The 20644-nt window shown below is 47.0% G+C and overlaps 2 protein-coding genes across 13 annotated transcripts in view; one reads left to right on the forward strand and one right to left on the reverse strand.

The window, feature by feature from the left end:
- PRR14L (proline rich 14 like) overlaps window positions 1–12137 on the reverse strand; it is a 28383-nt gene extending 16246 nt beyond the window's left edge. For 2 of the 3 annotated variants that reach the window (XM_073673884.1, XM_073673868.1), the window contains exons 1-6: window positions 12014–12130; window positions 7343–7753; window positions 6795–6879; window positions 938–4856; window positions 606–665; window positions 11–503 (exon numbers count right to left, since the gene is read on the reverse strand). In XM_073673884.1, coding sequence (XP_073529985.1) covers window positions 11–503; window positions 606–665; window positions 938–4856; window positions 6795–6879; window positions 7343–7705 — 4920 coding nt within the window. In that variant the 5' untranslated portion in view covers window positions 7706–7753; window positions 12014–12130. Of the gene's footprint in view, window positions 1–10; window positions 504–605; window positions 666–937; window positions 4857–6794; window positions 6880–7342; window positions 7754–12013 lie in introns of all 3 variants that reach the window. The other variant, XM_073673876.1, reaches the window with a different exon arrangement.
- The window catches only part of DEPDC5 (DEP domain containing 5, GATOR1 subcomplex subunit), a 123781-nt gene continuing 115220 nt past the window's right edge, over window positions 12084–20644 (forward strand). For 7 of the 10 annotated variants that reach the window (XM_073673923.1, XM_073673897.1, XM_073673933.1 and 4 more), the window contains exons 1-3: window positions 12106–12211; window positions 12332–12402; window positions 14127–14214. In XM_073673923.1, coding sequence (XP_073530024.1) covers window positions 12345–12402; window positions 14127–14214 — 146 coding nt within the window. In that variant the 5' untranslated portion in view covers window positions 12106–12211; window positions 12332–12344. Of the gene's footprint in view, window positions 12212–12331; window positions 12403–14126; window positions 14215–20644 lie in introns of all 10 variants that reach the window. The other 3 variants (XM_073673960.1, XM_073673969.1, XM_073673978.1) reach the window with 1 other exon arrangement.

Below are 20644 nucleotides of genomic sequence, written 5' to 3' on the forward strand. Positions count from 1 at the left end.
AGTTCCTTACCTCATTTGCCTGGTTCTGGTTTTGATTTTGTGTGCAGGGAATGAATATATTCTCTCTTTGTTCAAAAGGACATGCCTGGCTCTTAGGTAGTGTCTCACAGCAAGGAAGATCTACAGCAGCAACTTCCGGAACAGCCACATCCCACCGGGAGGATAAGCAAACTGTAGGGATTTCATCTTCTTGCAAAGAGATGTTACCTATAGGCTTCAAAGATGAGAAAGCAAGTGGATGTTCTAGATTACTCTTCTGCTGAACATATGGTTCAAGTGGCAGATTGAAGTTGTCCTTTTTCACAGTAGAAACAAAGTAATGCTTAGGGCCATCTTCCGGTTTGAAGGAACAGCTTGATAATTCTACATCATTCTTGTACGTGGAAAACCAACATGGAGGTATTGGATCATCTTTTTGTGGAGTTAACAGAGAAAATGGAAGTGCCAGATTTTCTTGAACATTTCTGGGTTTATAAGTAAGATCAAGGTTCTGAATAGGTAGGCTTAAAAGGTAAAAACAAAAACAAACACAAATTTTTAAACAAAATGAACACATTTTTAGGACGACTAAATAGTGTCAAGCCATAAAGGACATTTTGACCTACCTGTATGTATTCAGTTGAGGAATACTGTTCGGAATCAATGGAGTTTGACTTCTACATACACTTTAAAAAAAACAACAAAAAACAAAATCAATAAAAAAGGGGAAAACCAGACTAATAAGGGGAGTTAAGTTTCCTACCAATTGTAGAAGCCCAGTAAATGTGATGCTCAACCTTCTCTTGCCTAAGAAAATTATTACGAATCCTAAAATAGAAAATCTTGTGCATGGAGTAGAATCTTTTCTTAATGTAAGTGACATACTGAAAGAACACCTATATATCAGAATAAGAGTCATTCTATGCTCATAGCTACCAAACAAAACATAGGTGTTTACCTGATGATGTTGCTGTTCTGGCTTGGCAGCCAAACACTGCAGTTTGGATGTGTGTTGGCACAATCAGAAGAGAAGGTAGATAGGCCATGTCGACTCCAAGTAGAAAGAACACGACCCAGAGAAAATGCGAATGAGGAAAACTGATCTTTCTTTCTTGAAAACTGTGGTGGTGATCCCTTAAGTCCATGTGCAAATTGTGTCACAGAATGTTTTTGGACGGTGGGAATTCGACTTCCCAGATTCCTCCTCCTAGTCCACAACCTGTAACATCCAGGGGATGAAAGTGCGAGTACTGTGTGAAGGCCAAGCATGGAGCATCCAGACTTTCGGACAGACCTCCTGGTATGGTTGGACTCTGAACTCGATTCTAAAGACCTAAACTGTGGATTCCACTGTGTGAGTAGGCGAACACTGTCACTGTCTTCTGGCACACGAGAAGAAAGGAAAAGCGAGAGTGTCCATTCTGAAAGCTCTGATGATTGAGCAGAAGACTGAGGACTTCCTAAAATAAAGTCTGGGGGATTAAATCTTAGAAAGTCTGAAAAGCAGCTAGGATCCATCGTTACATGGAAAGAGACAGGGAATGTTAAATTATCACAACTGTTAAAAGAAAACAGATCACCTAAATGGCTAAAGCAAGTAGTTTTAGGGTAAAGATTCATAGACTGAGAAACAAGGCGGTCTCTATTTGACTTAAGGCACACATTTTCTTGCCAAAGTTGCCCTAGCTGGGAGTTCATTCTCAAACTGACACATGAAAAAACATTTAGCAGTTTCCTTGCCTGAATCTTCACACCACTAAAGGGAACAACTTTCAAGTTGCTGGAGACACTTTTCAATTTGGATGAAGCAAAAATTTTATTAGCAATTCTGGATAATTTGTTTAATAACATATGATCTTGCTTGCATTTCTGGAAAGGTGGAGGTCTTTGAGAAACAGCCTTTCCACTAGTCATTTTGGAGAAATAAGGCTTAGAAGTCAGACTGAGATCTAGATGCTTTGTTGGCAGGGATTTATATTCAAAATTAATATTATGAGGGTTGTCTATTTTCAAAACTGAGGAACTTTTGCAGGTCTGACCCTTGATGTTTAGTGGCAAGTTTTCTTGTGTGGAAAAACTTTTAAATGTTCTGTTTGGCTGCCTTTTGACAAGGATGTTGGTGCCCGAGCAAGGGCTGCTTCCGATGGCCCTTGATGGTTCTTTTCTTTTACATGCTTGTCCAGGTTCAGAGAGGTGGGATGTTTCTGATTTTTGAGAAAACTTTTCAACACAGTTTAACAAGTCAGAACTGGCATGGCCAACATCCTTACTGTTCAAAATCTTTGGTCTTTTTACTTCCTGTGATGAATAGTTAAGGCTCTGAGGTGCAGGTCTCAAATCATACCTCTTCCTATTTTCAGTTGTACCAGTTAACATCCCAATGTGGCAACCAGCAGATTGTCTAGATCTTTCTTTTAGCAACTGGCAATCATTTACCGACTTGTCCCGCATCTTTATTTCTGCACTAAATAGATTTCTTTGGAACTTTACTCGTGTCACTTTCATTTTAATTGCATTAACTGCTTTCACTGGCAAGGGATTTCTCTTGGGTAACAAAAATGTCTCCATGTGCTGCATTAACGGGCTCCGATTTTTATTTAGAACAGCTGGCTGCGCACTGTGTGTTGGACCATTAATTTCTGCTGAAGAAATCTTCATACAGTGTAGAGAATCTGAAGATTTAAATGGTTCTTCAAGAGTTGTGCTGTATCTTGGCCAAAGTTCTGTATTTTGCTTCAGCAAATGAGATTTACTTAGATCATCCAGAATTTGTACTGATGAACTAGCACTGACAGGCAGCTGTAATTTGTCTAAAAAAACTTCACTTTGGCGCCTCGCCTTGTTCTTGCACCCAGTTGGGGATACAGTAGAGGCTGATAAACAAGTTGGTAATAAAAAAGAACAGTCACCAAGATGCCTACTGGATAAAGACAGATGGGGCAAAGGTTTCTTTTTTAGGAAGCACTTACTTGTTTGTTTTTCACCTGTATGTCTAACATCAATTAACTGAGCTAATACAGAAGAGTCACATAAAGCACCAGAAGTAAACCGACAAATGTCTTCTGAACGATTCACGGTGAGGGACACGTTTGATAGTCTGTCCTCATGCACTTTAACACTACGACACTCAGCCTGGCAAGGAAAGGAGTCAGCTGAGATGTTACACTTATGTTCTTCCGCCAATAATGCATGCATTTTGCTTAAATCTACAACGGGCTCATCTTTATGTTTACCACCATACTGGCTCGGAGATACTACTTCTTGAGGGCTCTTGAATTCTTTTAGCATACAGTCATTTCTTCTAGAAACTTTAGGTGGTTCTTCTAATGGGCAATCTTCTGTAATACAGACTTTAAAGTCATTTTCTTTTTTTTCCGGTTCTTGGGATTTATCTTTTTTGCTGTTCACATTTTTTAGATCCATTGGGGACAGCATTAAATTTACTTCAGGCTTGAAAGAGAGAGAATCCCAAATATCTATATAAGGTACCAGAGCATATGATGGTGTCCTGCAGTGCCCTACTGTCTGACAAGGCACTTTAGAGTAATTTGAGGGGAAGACTGTTTCTTTTATTGTTACTACCACTTTGGATTGATCTTGAGAAGTTATAATCTGATCACAATTAATGGCATTATGATTGATCGCACTGGAATCGCTGAATGCACAACTTGAGTCTTCTCTGTCCAAACACTGAAAATCTTTAACAATTATAAGGGGTGATATTGGGTCATGTATTACAGATGGTACCATGCCACAAAGCACCTCCGACTGTGTGCCAGAACGATTCCCAGGTCTGTCTGACAGATGTAACTTCATAGTCTGTGGCATAGTGCATTGATTGTCTTCGGTTTCACAACCATCAACTAAAGAAAAGCTGCTTGAAGATTTTGCATATAAATGCTCCGCACATATACTTGTCAGTGGAGCTGAACACAATATATTGCGTGGACTTAGATAAGAATGGTCTTCCAATGAATTGACACATGATGAATATTTATGACAAGCAGGCGCGCCATCACTTAAAGGTGAATTACAATCAATCATGCTACAGGAAAAAGAATATACTTCAGTGTCCCAAGCTTTGGCACCAGTCAAATTTTCAAAACAAGGTGGAAGATTTGGTTTGAAAGCCTGATCCTCTTCTAAGTCCTCTAGAAATGCCCTCTCATTTTCCATCATAAATTTATCATCCCGTGGTCCAACCTTTGAGGAGTCAGACTGTATGTCATGAAGCCTGGTGCTAGCAGTTTCTGAAGAATTGGTTCCAAAAAGATATGCGACTGAAATGTCATTATTTTGAATCTCTTCACAAGAGGGGATCTCAATTTCTTGCTGAACAGACTCCAGACACATATCCATGTCCTTATCGCTTGGCACATTTATATCAGTTGTATTTAGTTCCAGCCTTTCCATTAAGCATGTTGTTGAATGAACTTCATTTATGCAGTTAAATTCTGCCTCTTTGCAAATAGATGTTCCATGAAAATGTGGAGGGACTTTCGGAGAATAACTAAAGTCAAAAGTTCTCTGGGTTGATGTCAAGTGTTCAGCTTCAAGGCACTTTACAGGATCTCCTTGTCTTGTGCTACAAGCTGGGCATTGGTGAGTCGGTGACTTTAAAACAGTACATTTGTCATGAAGAAATCCTTCAGGAGACTCATCTACTGATGTCTGGGTCTTTGTGGCTGCTAAATTGACAGTTTTGGTTACAATTTCCACAGAATGAGATATTTCCAGGGCTGAGGACTCATCTCTATTAGGCTCACTTGGCAGATTAACCATTCTCTCATTCTGTAAAACTGACCCAGTGCCCATAACTTCCATACCTGCAGCTTTATCAATCATCTTGGATATAGGATCACTCAAAGTATGATCATCTGCAAGAATCAAAAGAAAAAGAGATGAAAGTATATAGAACAAGACAAGCAAGCACAACATATTATCCTACTTTTCCCCAAGGTGTTCAACAGATCCTCCTATCATATTCTTACAACACCAGCTACTTTGGTGTGTGGCATGATGCCAGATTTGGACATAGGACGGAGAAGCAACAGTGTAAATTTACATAAGTAGCAACAATACTACTTTCTAGATACTATCCATGCACATTAAAAGAATAGTAGTTTAGCTTATGCTAAAAAATATATACATGTCTGTCATACAACAAGACAGGTGCACCTCATTTTATTAGTTTCCAGTTTTAATCCCACTAAAAGTGTATGTAGCTGATGCTGGAAGAATAAAACACCTCTGGTGCCATGGCATGCTGCGAGAAGTCGCATAGAATTCTGTGCAGTCTGCACGCCGCAGTGTTTCCGTGTGCAGAGAAACTCCACGGACATAATGAAAAACATTATCCATATAATTCATATGGAACAAATAACTAAAGTTAATATTGAGCATTAACCCCTTCCTGGCCAATGACATACTGGTAATGGAGTCATTCCTGTGAACGGATGCAGTAGTTTGCTGGCACAAAAGATGTGTCCACGCAATTAGCATGGAAATCAAGCCATCAGTGATTTGTCTACCAATCCTGACCATTTAACATTTTAAATGCTGTGGCCAATCTTTGACCATGGCATCTAAGTGGTTAGACAGAGGGAGGCATCTCTCTGTGTCATTCCATTGCGTCTACAACCCCCATGATTGTATCTAATGAATTATTACGGCAGCTGGGGGAGAGGGGATTAACAATAGTTCCCAAGTCTCCTATCTTACCACACATATAAAAGCTTACTTGTGGGGTTTTAAGGCTCAAGCATTTAATGGTGCAGAGGCACTTACTGGCGACGTGTGTGGCATTTAGGTTGTAATGGTTAGCCTTGAGTTCCTTTCCTTAAAGAGAACCTGTCAGGAAGAATGTCCATGTTAAAGGTATGGGCAGAATGGCGCTGTCATACTGATTTAATACATACCTGTTTGCGCGCCACCTCCGGCGCCATCTTCCTGAACATGCGCTAGCGCCATTTTCATGAGTACCGCCGCCAGCTGAATCTGTGAGAGCGCCGCCCATATCTAGGACGGATCCAACCCAAAATTTAAATTATGAACATGATGAATACAACAGAGGCAGCGGAGCGGCCGTGGCTGAGCCCTCTGAGCCGAAGACCCTACCCACAGTCCCGCCCCGAAGCACTAAGAAAACTGAAATTTATCGAAAACCAGGCTACTGATTTTTACACTAAAGGTATGTATTATATCAGTATGACAGTGCCATACTGCCCATACCTTTAGTTTAACATGGATATTCCTGCTGACAGGTTCCCTTTAAGGGGTTGAATATTAAAAAGTACAGAGTAGGTTTTTGTGTTTATGGAGAACGCTCATTTTTGAAAGAACACTAACACATCTCACCGACTTGCAATGAGGACCGTTATTTTTTTAGCTACAATTCTGGTACCTTTTGATGGAAGGAATATTGCAGTAGAATTATCCTTGCTGTTATCACAAAACCTAACACAAACAATCCAGTGTGAACAAAGGCTTGGTGATTTACGTAGCCTTGACTGACAGTAAATCTGTCCATTAAAGATTTGTCAAATTTTCAGGGTGAACGGAATGGTAATAAGAAACTATTCAATGTCTAAAAAAGGTAAACCATTAAGGAAAAGCCATATGTTCTCACCATGGATGACTGAAAGACTGCTGTTGACTGACAGGTCTTCTCACAAAGCATAGCACAAATAAAATCCAGTACTAGGTACTGCCTGCTTTAAGCCCCAATTTATTGCATCACATTAACAACACATTGGCACTTTTAAAGGTATATTCTATGACTAATCTATTCAATTGAAATACAAGGAACACTGTACCTTTCATATGGAGCTGAACTGTATTTTCACGTGCAATTGAGATCTGCAGGAAGTCCTCTCTGATCGGAAAATCTGTAGACTCACCCTTAAAACAAGTAAATAACAATTTTACTGAAGCAATCAAATTATAAAGATAAATTATACAGAAGAACCATTATAGTGCAGAATTTGAACAATTACCACTTGCATTGCCTAACTGGTTTCCAAACAGCAGCAAGGACTGATGTGGTGCGGTTAGGTCTCCTAGATACCCTTATCTAATATGGCACCAAACACTGTAGAAGGTAACGTGATCCTACAACGCTGGCTGCCGTACTGGACATAGGAGCTTAATAGACAGAACAGGACTGTCTTCTAGTGCAGACTGAGGAGCAGGACAGCCAGTGGATGATGCTACTTAAAAGCAGAATCAGCAAAACAAAATAATAAGATTATCTTCTTTTTTCTATATAGCTGGAGGTACACTTTAAAAGTCGTATGCATCTACAAAAGACACCTCATTATAAAATAAAGAAGATTAGCTCAAGATTAGACGTATTACTACTTACTGATTCTTGGAGCATCATGTTCTGTGCAGAATCGCAGATCTCTAATGGGGTTACTTTCGCCACAGCATCCAACATTACAGCAGATTTTACACCATGATGCTTCCTGGTGTCGTTTACTCCAGCAGAAGAGAAAAGATCTGGCTCTGGAATAAACTTAGCGTCCTCACTGATTTCGGTTAGTGTCTCTTGCACATTAACTTGCAGCATTACCTGATCCAGGCTACCTGGATCTGAAGTAATTTTGAGCTCATGGATGAAGGGAACGTGTAGTGCAGGCCACCCGTGTGTGATGGTCCTGCTCGCAGAAGATTCAAGAGGATTAAGTGGAAGTGGTCTCTGCTCCAAAACATCAAGTTCCAACATTATGATATGTGAGGTCGAAGGGCAGTTTGCCAATCTGCCTGCAAATTCCTGGAAAAAAAAGGAAGAAAGATGAAAGAACAAATCTTTATTTGCATCCACTTAGGTAGAAAAACTAACTAGAAAACCAAGAGGAATCTATATAGAGTCCTTTTTTTTTTTTTTTAAAGATCCTACTTGTAGAATGGAAGCACTCAAAAGCAATTCTAGCTTTCTATCTTACATTATGCATGAGTGTTATGTATTGTTTAATATAACTCAAATTACAGTAAGAATGCAGCTCATTGCGCTTAACAGTTTCTGGAACTACCATTCATTTCTATAGGAGTTACTGAAATAGAATGGCCCCACTAGATTTCTTTTGCAGAGTCCGAACATGCAATGTTGGCTTTGGTAACGTTTCTGTTGCTAGCTATTGTTCGATTCACATACGGCTATCCAGGAGAATGTTTATATGTAGAGAGAAATTGAAGGTATATTGCAGCCACTCCGTTCCAAAGTGGGCTATGCCGGTGGCAATGGGCACTCCACACACTGATCCTTGACTGACATCCTCCTCCGCAGTATGTGAATGTGCTGAGAATGATATCAATCAATGAACAAGGAAAGCGATTACAGAATTACTTCAGAATAGCATCAATTCTTCTAGGTACATTAGCACACAGTTTGTGAAAGAAAAAGGAAGGGAGATTGTTCCAAACAGCCTGGAAAACAAACCAAAGATCTGCAGTGGATGTAGGCTTGTGCAAATCCTTCTGTCTCCTCGTGTAATCCCAGACAGACTCGATGTCAAGCTATGTGCCCACGATGCAGAATTGAAGCGGAAAATTTCTGCATGTCCTTGCCAGTGAAAACACATGCAGATTTCAACATGCGGATTTGCCATGCGTTTTTCTAATGCATTGAGTAGGCAAATCCGCATGGACATGCTGCAGATTTTTCCGCACATAAAATCCGCTGTGGAAAAATCCACAGCATGGGCACAGAACATGCGGATTGTCATTGGGGACCATGGGGCACGTATTACCAAGCGTTTTAAAAGCGTTTCCGCAGCAGAAATTCCGCAGCAAAAACGCATCGTGGGTACGCAGCCTCAGTGACATCAGGGCTCTGTGGGGGGGCATATCATCACTTCCAGGATTCCTTGTTCTTTAAGAAGCACTCAGAATAATTTCTATTTCTATTAGCTAAACCTGTGCAAATGTGAGTGTAATGTTATTTAAGTGCATTAATATACTCTCCGATTTCCATCGCCACTCTGGTCCTCTCATCACTCCCGTGACTTTTTTACAACTAGCTGCATCACACTTAGGTCTGTGTGTGAGCCGGAATTCACTTTTACAATATAAGTCTATAGAGAGTGTCAGTAGCTGGGTCCTGGAAGTGATGATATGGCCCCACAGTGCCCTGATCTCAACACTGAGTAAGTCAGAGATTACAAGAGACAGAAAGATTTGTACAAGCAGTGCCCTCAAAAACCGGGTGCAAGCGTACCTAGAAGAATTGAAGCTTTGATGCTGTTTTGAGGGCAAAGGGCGGTCACACCAAATACTGATGCGACTTAGATTTCTCTTTTGTTCATTCACTTTACATTTTATCGATTGATAAAAATAAACTATTAACACTTCTATTTTTAAAACATTCTTACTTTGCAGTATTTTTCCACAACTGCTCATCCCTGTCTTTTTGTAATATACAGTACATTAATTAACTGCGGCGCCTGTATATTGCCACCTCAGTACGGTCATCTTCCTTCCTTTTTTGTTCCATTTGTTCTGCCCCTCTTCTCGGCTCTAAATTCAGACAGGCTGCTCACTTTTCTCAGGCATGATGCATTATACTGTTACTGCACTTTAATGTCCTGTCCCCTCCCAAGACAAATTAGGTGCCGGATGCTCTTTCTGAATCCAGAACCCAATAGAGGGGGGGTGGGGGGGGTTTGGGGAATCAAACAGAAGGATGAATGTAATACAGAGGGTCACTGCAGAATACAATGGAGCAGCTAAAGGGACTGTCAGCACAGAATGTCTGTTCAAACAAAGCACCTGCAACCGGTGCTTCACAGCGGTGCCAATCATTTATATACACCTTCCTCCAGCTTGCTTTCCTTCTATGAAGCCAGAGCGGTCAATCAAATAAGGGGGTGGAGATAGAGGGAGAACAAGCAGGTGGAAAGGTGTATTTAAAAGATTGGCCCCACTGTCAAGCACCGAGCGCCTATACTTCGTTTGACCAGTTATTATGTGCTGATAGAGTTCCTTTAATGATCACGTTACAAAAACACAAGAATGGGATTTTAGGATACATGGCTGCTGGTAGAAAAGCAGTAGACAATCCCTTTAATGGCAATATCTTAGTGATTCTTAGTGTCTCCAACACTGAGGAGCAATGCACTGTGCAAGTATAGATAGCTGGAGAAATGACTCTCCAGAAGTAATAAAGTATGTCCACTGTATGCCATACAAACTCAATCCCAACACAATACATGGGTCACTAACTCATGGATTCTCAATCCCAACAGAATACATGGGTCATCATGAGGCAATGTATTAGAGCAGTAATGGCCTCCTAGAGTTGTCCGCCAGTACTGGTCTGCACCTTGCTCCAGGACACCGCAGGCACTAGTATTTGTGAATCCATGGGTTTCTATGACATAAGTTTTATACGACTTCAAGACTATGGCTCGGAGCTATAGAGAGCAACAATATGCCAGCCCTAGAATTATATGGGCCCGTACTGTGCCGCCATATGCTTCATACACAAGTACCACTGCCATGTTCCATCTTACAGATGAATCCTACCCAGGCGCCGGCCACGGCCCGGAGGGGGGGCTATGGATGCCGGCCACGGCGCGGAGGGGGGGGGCTATGGATGCCGGCCACGGCGCGGAGGGGGGGGGGGCTATGGACGCCGGCCACGGCCCGGCGGGGGGGGGGCTATGGACGCCGGCCACGGCCCGGAGGGGGAGGGGCTATGGACGCCGGCCACGGCCCGGAGGGGGACGACTATGGACGCCGGCCACGGCCCGGAGGGGGGGCTATGGACGCCGGCCACGGCCCGGAGGGGGGGGCTATGGATGCCGGCCACGGCCCGGAGGGGGGGGGGCTATGGACGCCGGCCACGGCCCGGAGGGGGGGGGCTATGGACGCTGGCCACGGCCCGGAGGGGGGGGGCTATGGACGCTGGCCACGGCCCGGAGGGGGGGGGGGCTATGGACGCTGGCCACGGCCCGGAGGGGGGGGGGGCTATGGACGCTGGCCACGGCCCGGAGGGGGGGGGGGCTATGGACGCTGGCCACGGCCCGGAGGGGGGGGGGGCTATGGACGCTGGCCACGGCCCGGAGGGGGGGGGGCTATGGACGCTGGCCACGGCCCGGAGGGGGGGGGGGCTATGGACGCTGGCCACGGCCCGGAGGGGGGGGGGCTATGGACGCTGGCCACGGCCCGGAGGGGGGGGGGCTATGGACGCTGGCCACGGCCCGGAGGGGGGGCTATGGACGCTGGCCACGGCCCGGAGGGGGGGGGGGCTATGGACGCTGGCCACGGCCCGGAGGGGGGGGGGCTATGGACGCTGGCCACGGCCCGGAGGGGGGGGGGCTATGGACGCTGGCCACGGCCCGGAGGGGGGGGGCTATGGACGCTGGCCACGGCCCGGAGGGGGGGGGGCTATGGACGCTGGCCACGGCCCGGAGGGGGGGGGGCTATGGACGCTGGCCACGGCCCGGAGGGGGGGGGGGCTATGGACGCTAGCCACGGCCCGGAGGGGGGGGGGCTATGGACGCTGGCCACGGCCCGGAGGGGGGGGGCTATGGACGCCAGCCACGGCGTGGAGGGGGGGGCTATGGACGCCGGCCACGGCCCGGAAGGGGGGGGGCCTATGGACGCCGGCCACGGCTCGGAAGGGGGGGGGGGCTATGGAAAACGGCCACGGCCCGGAGGGGGGGGGGGGCCTATGGACGCCGGCCACGGCCCGGAGGGGATCAATTGACCCATTGCCATGACACTAATCACTGACAGTCGTCTTTATGACTGGACCTTTCATACCCTACACTACTGAATCCGGAGCCTCAGGATTTACAGCAGATGCCACATACAAGTGAGGCACTGAGGATGATGTGTGAATGGCTGGCATATGCCCACTCTGCCTGGCACTGTGCTCTCAGCCTGATGAGAGGAGTTTGCTCATATTCTAGGAGTTGTGCCCAGCCGCCGGTGCTCCAGACATCTACACACAGCACAGCCGGTCACTTGTAGCCCTGACAGCGTCTCCGGCTGTAAACAATCCCTCCCCCGGTGTGTGAGCGCTCCATACCCGGCTCTCACTCCTCCCATCCTGCCTCTCGCTCTCACTTTCTCAGCCGCTCCATGGTTCCGTCAGAATCTCCTCCCGAACGTCTAATTACCTCATTTCCGGTCAGCTTCCACACGTCACTTCCAGTGAAACGTCACGTGCGAGCTTTAAAGTGCTCCCCGGGGCATCTGCCGTGTATTCCTGTGTCCGCCTGGGCAGGTGATGTGTGCGGTACATTCAGGGGGCTGTGTACAGTCACATTCCCCGGTCGACCCACCCTTGTCAGTTCTGACTCCCTGAGTGACGGCTGGCACCTCTCACTTTTCCCTGTTTCTGCAGGTCGGAGTCCAACATGAGAACCAACAGAGTGTACAAGCTGGTTATCCACAAGAAGGGCTTTGGGGGCAGCGGTGAGAGCATGCACACAACTGGCACTGGGCTCACACTGGTCAGGACGGTGGGCAGGGATGAGCCATGGCTATGGTGAAACTGTAAGCGATTGTGTAATGACTGACAGCAGGAGGATCCATGTAGCCATATGTGGCCATTCAGGAGGATTGAGAGATGGCAATCATGTTCTTAAGTCAGACTGGTGGTGTTGTGTAAGGCAGGATTTACACATCTGTATATGGTGGTCCAACCCCAGACCGCGATGAATGGACTGACCGCAGATCTCCTGACCCAATATGGACAGTCTCATCTATAATATACTTACCTTGTAATGTCTTCACATCCTGTTCCATCCAGATGTGTATGGATCCCAGAATTCCAAGCGGCGGAAGTTCGTCGACCGCCATATTGGGACACCCAAGTGATGGGTGGCTCAATATGGAAACCACTGGTGGTACCAGCCTCTTGCGCGGTACCACCGTCGAGAACACGCTGCCAGGATCAGCCAAATGATTCACTGACCACTGCCATCTTTGTACAGGAGGCGTGCATGTGCAGTTCTAATGTGACTGCCGCTATCTGCCTGCACAAAGATGGCAGCGGTCTGATTTACTGCGCGGGGAGACAGCTCAAACGAGAGAACACATGAGGGAAGAAGACAGCACAGGGGTGGGGAGAGCACATGGGGTACACAGGTCAAAGAAGAGATCACATGAGAGAAGAAGACAGCAGATGGGGAAGAGAGAAAGCGCACAGGGGGGAGACAGTTCAAACTGGACAGCACAGGAAAGAGACAGCAGACAAGGGAGATAGCACATGGAGTAGACAGGTCAAAGAATAGAGCGCAGATGGGAGAAGTCAGCACATGAGGGAAAGAGAGAGTGGATAGGTGGGTGAGCACACGGGGGGGGATTCTCAATGCTGCAAAGCCTGCCCCCATCGTGACATTCCCGCCCTCCTGATCTGATAGCATCAGGCCTCCATCTAGTAGATGTATAAAAGGCTGTCGAGTTCAGTTGAGGATATGGCAGACAGTCCATGCAAACACCGTTCATATTTGGACCACAAAACGCGATGTTTGACGCCAGCCTAAATGTGCCCCCTGTTTATCCCAAGTAGTAGTGAGCATTCCTAAACTGCTCTGGTAGGCCTCCTTCACAAGTCCATGTTTCCAGTATGTGTTCTATGCGTTTTTTTCACGGATACCACATGTACCCATTATAATCTATGCTGCTATTCACATGTCCCGTTTTTTTTATTCTGGCAGCTGAGATGACAAAGGTCAATACAAGTCTATGGGTCCATGAAAAACATGTACAGCACACGGATGCCATCTGTGTGCTGTCCGTTTTTTTTTTGTTTTTTTTTACTTGCTGTTTGATAGAAGCTTGAGAAACCTCCATCAGGTATTTTCTCAGTTCTTGATATTTTTAATGTAGTGTCTGCCTTCCATGGACTCACAATTGTCCCCCTGCCAGAGCTGCATACACAAGCACACATATTGATTATCACCAGCACCTCCTTGTGCACAAGAATAGCTTTGATAATACAGCAGGACTGTGTTGGGCTCATCAGATCTCCACTCTTGTCTTGCAAATTCATTGCTGTAATATTGCCCTTTTTGTGACAACCTGTATACCAGGTATATCCTATGCTTTTCTACAGCATATACTGTGGAAAAGAAAAAAGGCTGTTAGAGCACAGCTTATGTGATTAGTTGGACTAAAGCGGTTTTATTTTACAGATGATGAACTGGTAATAAATCCTAAGGTTTTTCCGCATATCAAGCCGGGAGATATTGTAGAGATTGCCCACCCCAATGATGAGTACAGGTAAGAAAATAGATGGAAATGTGATATATTAATGACACCTCAACAACATTAGGAAGAGAAATGTGGAGTGTGATATTCCTAAAGCTGTAGTATTCATTGGTCTGTTGATGGAATAAAATGTAGTGTGGCTTATTCCAAAACACATTTTATGAACCCTATAAATGATTTCTTCTGTCAAACCATCAAATTCCTTCTTAAAAGCAGTTTACCATTGTAAGGTGGCTGCCAGACAGGTCGTGGACGGGAGGTATGTGTCCCCGAAGTGCCAAGCTTCGGTGATGTAGGACCCGGTGAAGCAGGCTCCAGCACACATAGAGCTGGGAGGAATTTAATAGGCACGGATTACAGGGCTGGGTTTTACGAGCAGCTGAAAGAGCTGGGTGGGATTGGCTGCTCACTTACCTCCAGTCCAGGTCTTGGAAGGCTGATTTAAGACAGCTGCGCCTGTCTCAGTCTGTCTGTGTGTGTTGGGCTTGCATGTGCTGCTCAGACTCTGCTGGAGGCAGAGAAAAGCACTTTGTTTAAACGGCTGTGGCCGTGCTGCATGGACTTTTTATTTTGAGCTTTGTTCTGTTTATTCCTTTTTTGTGCCAGGAAAAGGCTGTTAATTTTGTTTCCACATTGGTGCATAGTCACTAAATAAACCACCAGTTTGTTTGAACCCGTGGACTGCATCACTGTGTGAACCTGTGCCTACCTCCAAAGCAGCTCAGTGAGTACAAATCCCTACAATTCGTGCTAGAAGCACGGGCACAGATCCCAAGCGGCCGTGTGACTACAAGAAGACGTATATGTCCTGGGTGAAGTCGGCCATAAGCCAGCAAGTGTCGCCGGACAAAATGGAGGACCTGCTTAAACATCTGTTGCAGGCACAGGAGGCGCAACAAGCACAGCACCAAACAAATAAGCGCAGCAGGAAACAAAGTTCAAAATAACAAGTCAATGCTGCACGGCTTCAGCCGTTTAAATAAAGTGCTTTTTTCCCCTCACCCATGATAGCACACCTGGAGAGAGGGATCCGCCCCACTAAGGACAGGAAACCGTCTGAAATAAAAGGGCGGTACCTCTCCCTCGCTTCAGTTGGTTTCCTGTCCTTGATGGGGAACCTGTCTGGAAGAAAGAAGACTTACCTGGGGCTGTTCCGGTGTGGAAGAGCGGGCACTGGCCTGTGCACCGGGTTCCAGTCTCCTGAAGCGCCGTCCGCAGCTCCCCTGGGGTCCTGCGTCCGAGCGGGCGCACGCGGTGAGGCAGGCTCCGTCCTCCCGTAGACCGCTGCGCTGCCCTCCCCCTGCCGCTTCTGCCGGCCGCGCAGGGACTTCCGGGTATGACGCACCTGACGTAACGGCGCGGGGCACGCTGGGAGAGGTGTGCCAGATGACGTCAGAAGGTGGCGCCCGATCCAAGATGGCGGCGCCCTGTGAAGCGTTCAAGGCCGTTTTTTTTTCGTTGGAGCTCCGGCCTGGGAAGGGGAGAGGGCCCATGAACCTGAGGAGGTGCTGGATGGCCCTATTTTAGGAGGGGGGGGGGGGTTGTCCTGAAAGCGTGGTACGCTTCTGAAGCATGGCTGACCAGGATAGCCAAGTGCAGCAGCTAACCCCCACCCCCTCCCTCAGCATCGGAAAAAGCAGAGGGATGCCTCTCACACCGACAGCCGCTCGAGCAATCGCAGTGGCAGCCGCAGGAGCAAGGTGTCAAGCGCCTCGGGTCCATCCAGAAAGGAATCATCGGTTCCGCTACAGCCTCCGAATCCGGTACCCGTTTGTGACTTCCAGGGGTGAGTTATCTTCGTGAATGTCACCTTTTAGTAATGGGAAGTCTCTTATGTGCTTCCTTTTTATAGGAGCCTAAGAAGAGTAGCGCCAAGCAAAAGCACAGAATGTGTGCCCTATGCCAAACTTCCCTTCCCATGGATTGGCAAAAGCCGCTTTGCCCGAACTGCTTTGCTAAAACTATAGCGGAAAATTCCCTGGATTTCGCATCTAATTTAAAGTCTATAGTCCACGCAGAGGTTCAGGGGTCCCTGAAGGGGTTGCTTAGAGGGAAGAAAAGATCCTATAGAGATGTCTCCTCCAACTCTGATTCCTCCCAGTCCGAGGATCTGTGGCTGAGTGATTCATCATCCTCTTCCGCATAAGATAACGGTAGACCCTGTTTCCCCATTGAGAGTACGGACAGACTGGTTAGAGCAGTCAGATCAACCATGGGTCTGGGGGAGGAGAAAGCATCCAAATCCCGGGAAGACGTGATGTTTGCGGGCCTTGGAGAAAAAAAGAGACGCTCCTTTCCGGTAAACACTAAAATTCAGGGCCTCATTGACCGAGAGTGGAAGAGACCAGAAAGAGCAGGGACCTTACCCTCCTTCTCTAAAAGAAGGTACCCCTTTGAAGAGAAGGACTCTGAGCCTTGGGATAAGATCCCCAAAGTTGACTGGACTGTAGCCAGGTTGTCCAAAAAATCTTCGCTGCCCTTGGAGGACTCAGGCGTCCTAAAAGATGCCCTTGATAAAAAGGCGGACTCCTTTCTGCGTCATACTTGGGAAGCTGCAGCAGGAGGCCTGAAGCCAGCGGTAGTGGGCACCTGTGTGGCAAGATCCCTAATGGTGTGGCTCCAACAGTTGGAGGACCAGCTTAAGGATAAAAAGGTCTCTAGGGATAGAATCCTTTCAAATCTACCCCTAATGCAGGCAGCATCGGCCTTCCTGGCGGACTCTTCAGCAGACTCTGTCAGGCTTTCGGCTAGAGCAGCAGGTCTATCTAATGCTGCCAGATGGGCCTTGTGGCTCAAAGGTTGCCCAGGCGACCTACAGTCAAAGCATAAATTGTGTTCCCTCCCGTGTGATGGTAGACTCCTGTTTGGCCAAAAGTTGGAAGACCTTTTAGCAAAGGCGGGCGATAAAAACAAAGGGTTCCCAGGATTTTCAGGGGACACAAAAAGGTTTGGTTTTCGGAGGAGGAAATTTAATCGGGGTCGCCCTCCAGGAGACAGGAGAAGATGGGAGACCAAGTCCAAAAAGGAGTTGGGCTATATGTTTGGGGGACCGTCCTCAAATACAAAGAGATCCTCCCAATGATGCAATGCCGGAGGTTGGGGGGAGGCTTTCCCACTTTTTTCCAGCTTGGAAAGCAATTACGGCAAACCCCTGGATTTTGAACATTGTAAGTGGTGGCCTGAAGATATGGTTCAGCCAGATCCCTTGTCGGACCTTTGTGTTTACCCCCAATAGGAAGGTCCAGGAAGAACAGATAACACTGGAAGCAGAGATATTAGAGCTAGTAAGGAAACGAGTCCTTCTCGAAGTGCCGATACCACAAAGAGGGAAGGGGTTCTATTCCCCTCTGTTCATGATCAAAGAAAACAACGGGTCCCTAAGGACCATCATCAACTTCAGGAGTCTAAACCAGTTAATAGAAAATCAGACCTTCAAGATGGAGTCAGTAAGCTCGGCAGTGAAGCTCTTACACCACAAAGTGCTTTATGGCAGTAATAGACTTGAAGGACTCATATTATCACGTCCCAATTCATCCAGACTACCAGAAGTATCTGAGAGTAGCCCTGTTCATTCAGGAAGAGCTGAGGCATTTTCAGTTTGCTGCCCTACCCTTCGGCCTCTCCATAGCACCGAGAATATTTACAAAACTAATAGCGGAAGTAACAGCCTTTCTACGAATCAAGAACGTAGTGTTCGTGCCCTATTTAGACGATTTCTAAATAGTAGGGAAATCAGAAGTCTACTGCTCCAGTCAACTTCTAGAAGTCACGACAGTGTTGCATCAGCTAGGGTGGTTGGTAAATTCCCAAAAGTCAAAACTAACCCCCTCAAGGACTCAGACCTTCCTAGGTCTAATCCTAGACTCTCCTCTCCAAGCCTGCTTCCTCCCAGAAGACAAGGTTTGCAAATTGCTCGTTTTAGTCTTGAAAGCCATGCGATCTCCAGTGATGTCCCTAAGAGAGGCGATGTCCCTCCTGGGCTCTATGACGGCCTGTCTCCCAGCAGTCAAATGGGCTCAGGGGCATATGAGACTTCTTCAGTGGGAGGTCCTGTCAGCGCAGAGGTCCTTCAACGGGCATTTAGAAAGCAAGTTCTCTCTCTCCCCAGAAGCTGTAGATTCCCTTTCGTGGTGGACAGATAGGGGAAATCTCACCTCAGGCGTACAGTGGTCCAGACCAGTCGATCGGGTGATTACGACCGATGTGAGCAGTTCCGGATGGGGGGGTCATCTGACAGAGCTCTCAATACAGGGTCACTGGACATACCACGAGATGGGGGCATCCTCAAACATAAAGGAGCTTTGGGCAGTAGAGAGATCCCTCATAGGTTTCCTTCCTCACATTCAGGGTCACAACGTCCAGGTCAGGTCTGACAACCGGACATCAGTAGCCTATGTGAATCATCAGGGGGGGAACAAGATCACGCTCTCTGATGGCTGTGGCAGACAGAATCCTTCATCTGGCAGAGCGACATCCCTCAGTGCCCTTCACATAAAGGGGGTAGAAAACGTAAAGGTAGATTTTCTCAGCCGCCATACCCTAAGACAGGGGGAATGGAGCTTAAACCCGGAGGTCTTCCAACAGATTGTCCAGTTATGGGGGCAGCCAGACATAGACCTGTTTGCCACAAGAGCAAACAGGAAGGTAGACAGATTCTGTTCCTTAAATCCAGCAGAAAGTCCCCATGCCATGGATGCCCTCCAGATCCCTTGGAAGTTCAGGAAGGCCTATGCCTTTCCCCCTTTAGTAATGGTTCCAGTAGTGGTGAGGAAGATTCGGGAGGAAGGCGCAAGGGTAATTCTTATAGCCCCTTTTTGGCCCAAGAGTCTGGAGTAAATTCCTAGAATTTATAGATGCCTCCAATCAGGGGAATCCTGGAGTTTCTGCAAAAGGGTCGTGACTTAGGTCTAGCCACGGGAACTCTTAAAGTTCAGGTGTCGGCATTAGGGGCGCTCTATAATTGTAACTTGGCGGGGAACAGGTGGGTCTCGAGGTTTATCAAGTCCTGTGCCAGACCGGTTCGGTCCCTAAGAGTTCCTTCCTGGGACCTGAATTTGGTCTTGAATGCACTTACCAGTGACCCGTTCGAACCCCTACAGGATGTCTCTCCAAAGATCCTCACCCTTAAAACCATCCTCTTAGTGGCCTTAACGTCAGCTCGTAGGGTGGGTGACCTGCAGGCCCTTTCGGTTAATCCTCCCTACACACAAATTTATGATGATAGGGTCACCTTGCGTCCAGATCCAGCATACCTTCCCAAAGTGGTATCTAGATTTCACTGTAATCAGGAGATTGTGCTTCCCTCGTTTTGCAGCAATCCTAAAAACCCAGTGGGAAGTTAATTCCATAACCTAGATGTTAGAAGATCACTATTACAGTACATTAACATGACTAGTGTATGGAGGAAGGACCATTCCTTGTTCCTGGCCTTTCAGGGGAATAGGAAAGTTCACGGGGTGTCCAAGGGTACCATTTCTAGGTGGCTTAGGGAGACCATTTGTCTAGCATATACGTCCACAGGAGTTCCGGCCCCGGACAATGTCAGGGCTCATTCCACCAGAGCCGTCACAACCTCCTGGGCGGAAAGGGCAGACGTCTCAATCGATCAGATATGTAGAGCTGCTACTTGGTCTACACCATCCACCTTCTTTAAACACTATCGGTTGGATCTGTCCTCCTCTGACCTTACCTTTGGGAGAAGGGTACTTCAGGCGGTGGTCCCTCCCTAGGGTGCTCATAGTTCTCCAAAATTCTCCCAAGGTGTGCTGTCATGGGTGAGGGGAAAACACCAAGGTTACTTACCGGTATATTAGGTGTTGGTTATATGCCTAACCTCTTTGAGAGGTGCTCTTAATGCTCTGTAAACAACTGAAGCGAGGGAGAGGAACCGCCCTTTTATTTCAGACGGTTTCCTGTCCTTGGTGGGGCGGATCCCTCTCTCCAGGTGTGCTTTCATGGGCTCAGGAAAAACCGGCTACCGGTAAGTAACCTTGGTGTTTCTCTGCCTCCAGCAGACTCTGAGAAGCACATGCAAGGTCTGCTCACTTTGCCCAATAAACACAGACAGACTGAGACAGGCGCAGCTGTCTTAAATCAGCCTTCCAAGACCTGGACTGGAGGTAAGTGAGCAGCTGCCCCCCCCCCCCCCTCCTCCCTCCCTCTCTTTCAGCTGCTGTATGTGTGCTGGAGCCTGCTTCTCCGGGTCCTACATCACCGAAGATTAGCACTTCGGGGACACATACCTCCCATCCACGACCTGTCCGGCAGCCACTTTACAAAGGTTACATGAAGTAGCGATATGGGCTGCTGTGTGCTGTGTCCTCCACAGGTGTAGTGGGTGACGTCCGTCAGTGTTGTACCAAAACTCTCACTTTGTAACAGGGATATGGAGTCTGTGTCCATTTTGGTGGAGTCGGTATAAAATGGACTGACTCCTAAAATA

The sequence above is a fragment of the Phyllobates terribilis genome, unplaced genomic scaffold, assembly GCF_046119375.1.
Source record: "Phyllobates terribilis strain yellow unplaced genomic scaffold, ASM4611937v1 Scaffold_1__5_contigs__length_1240528914, whole genome shotgun sequence".
In the NCBI taxonomy this organism is placed as follows: domain Eukaryota; kingdom Metazoa; phylum Chordata; class Amphibia; order Anura; family Dendrobatidae; genus Phyllobates; species Phyllobates terribilis.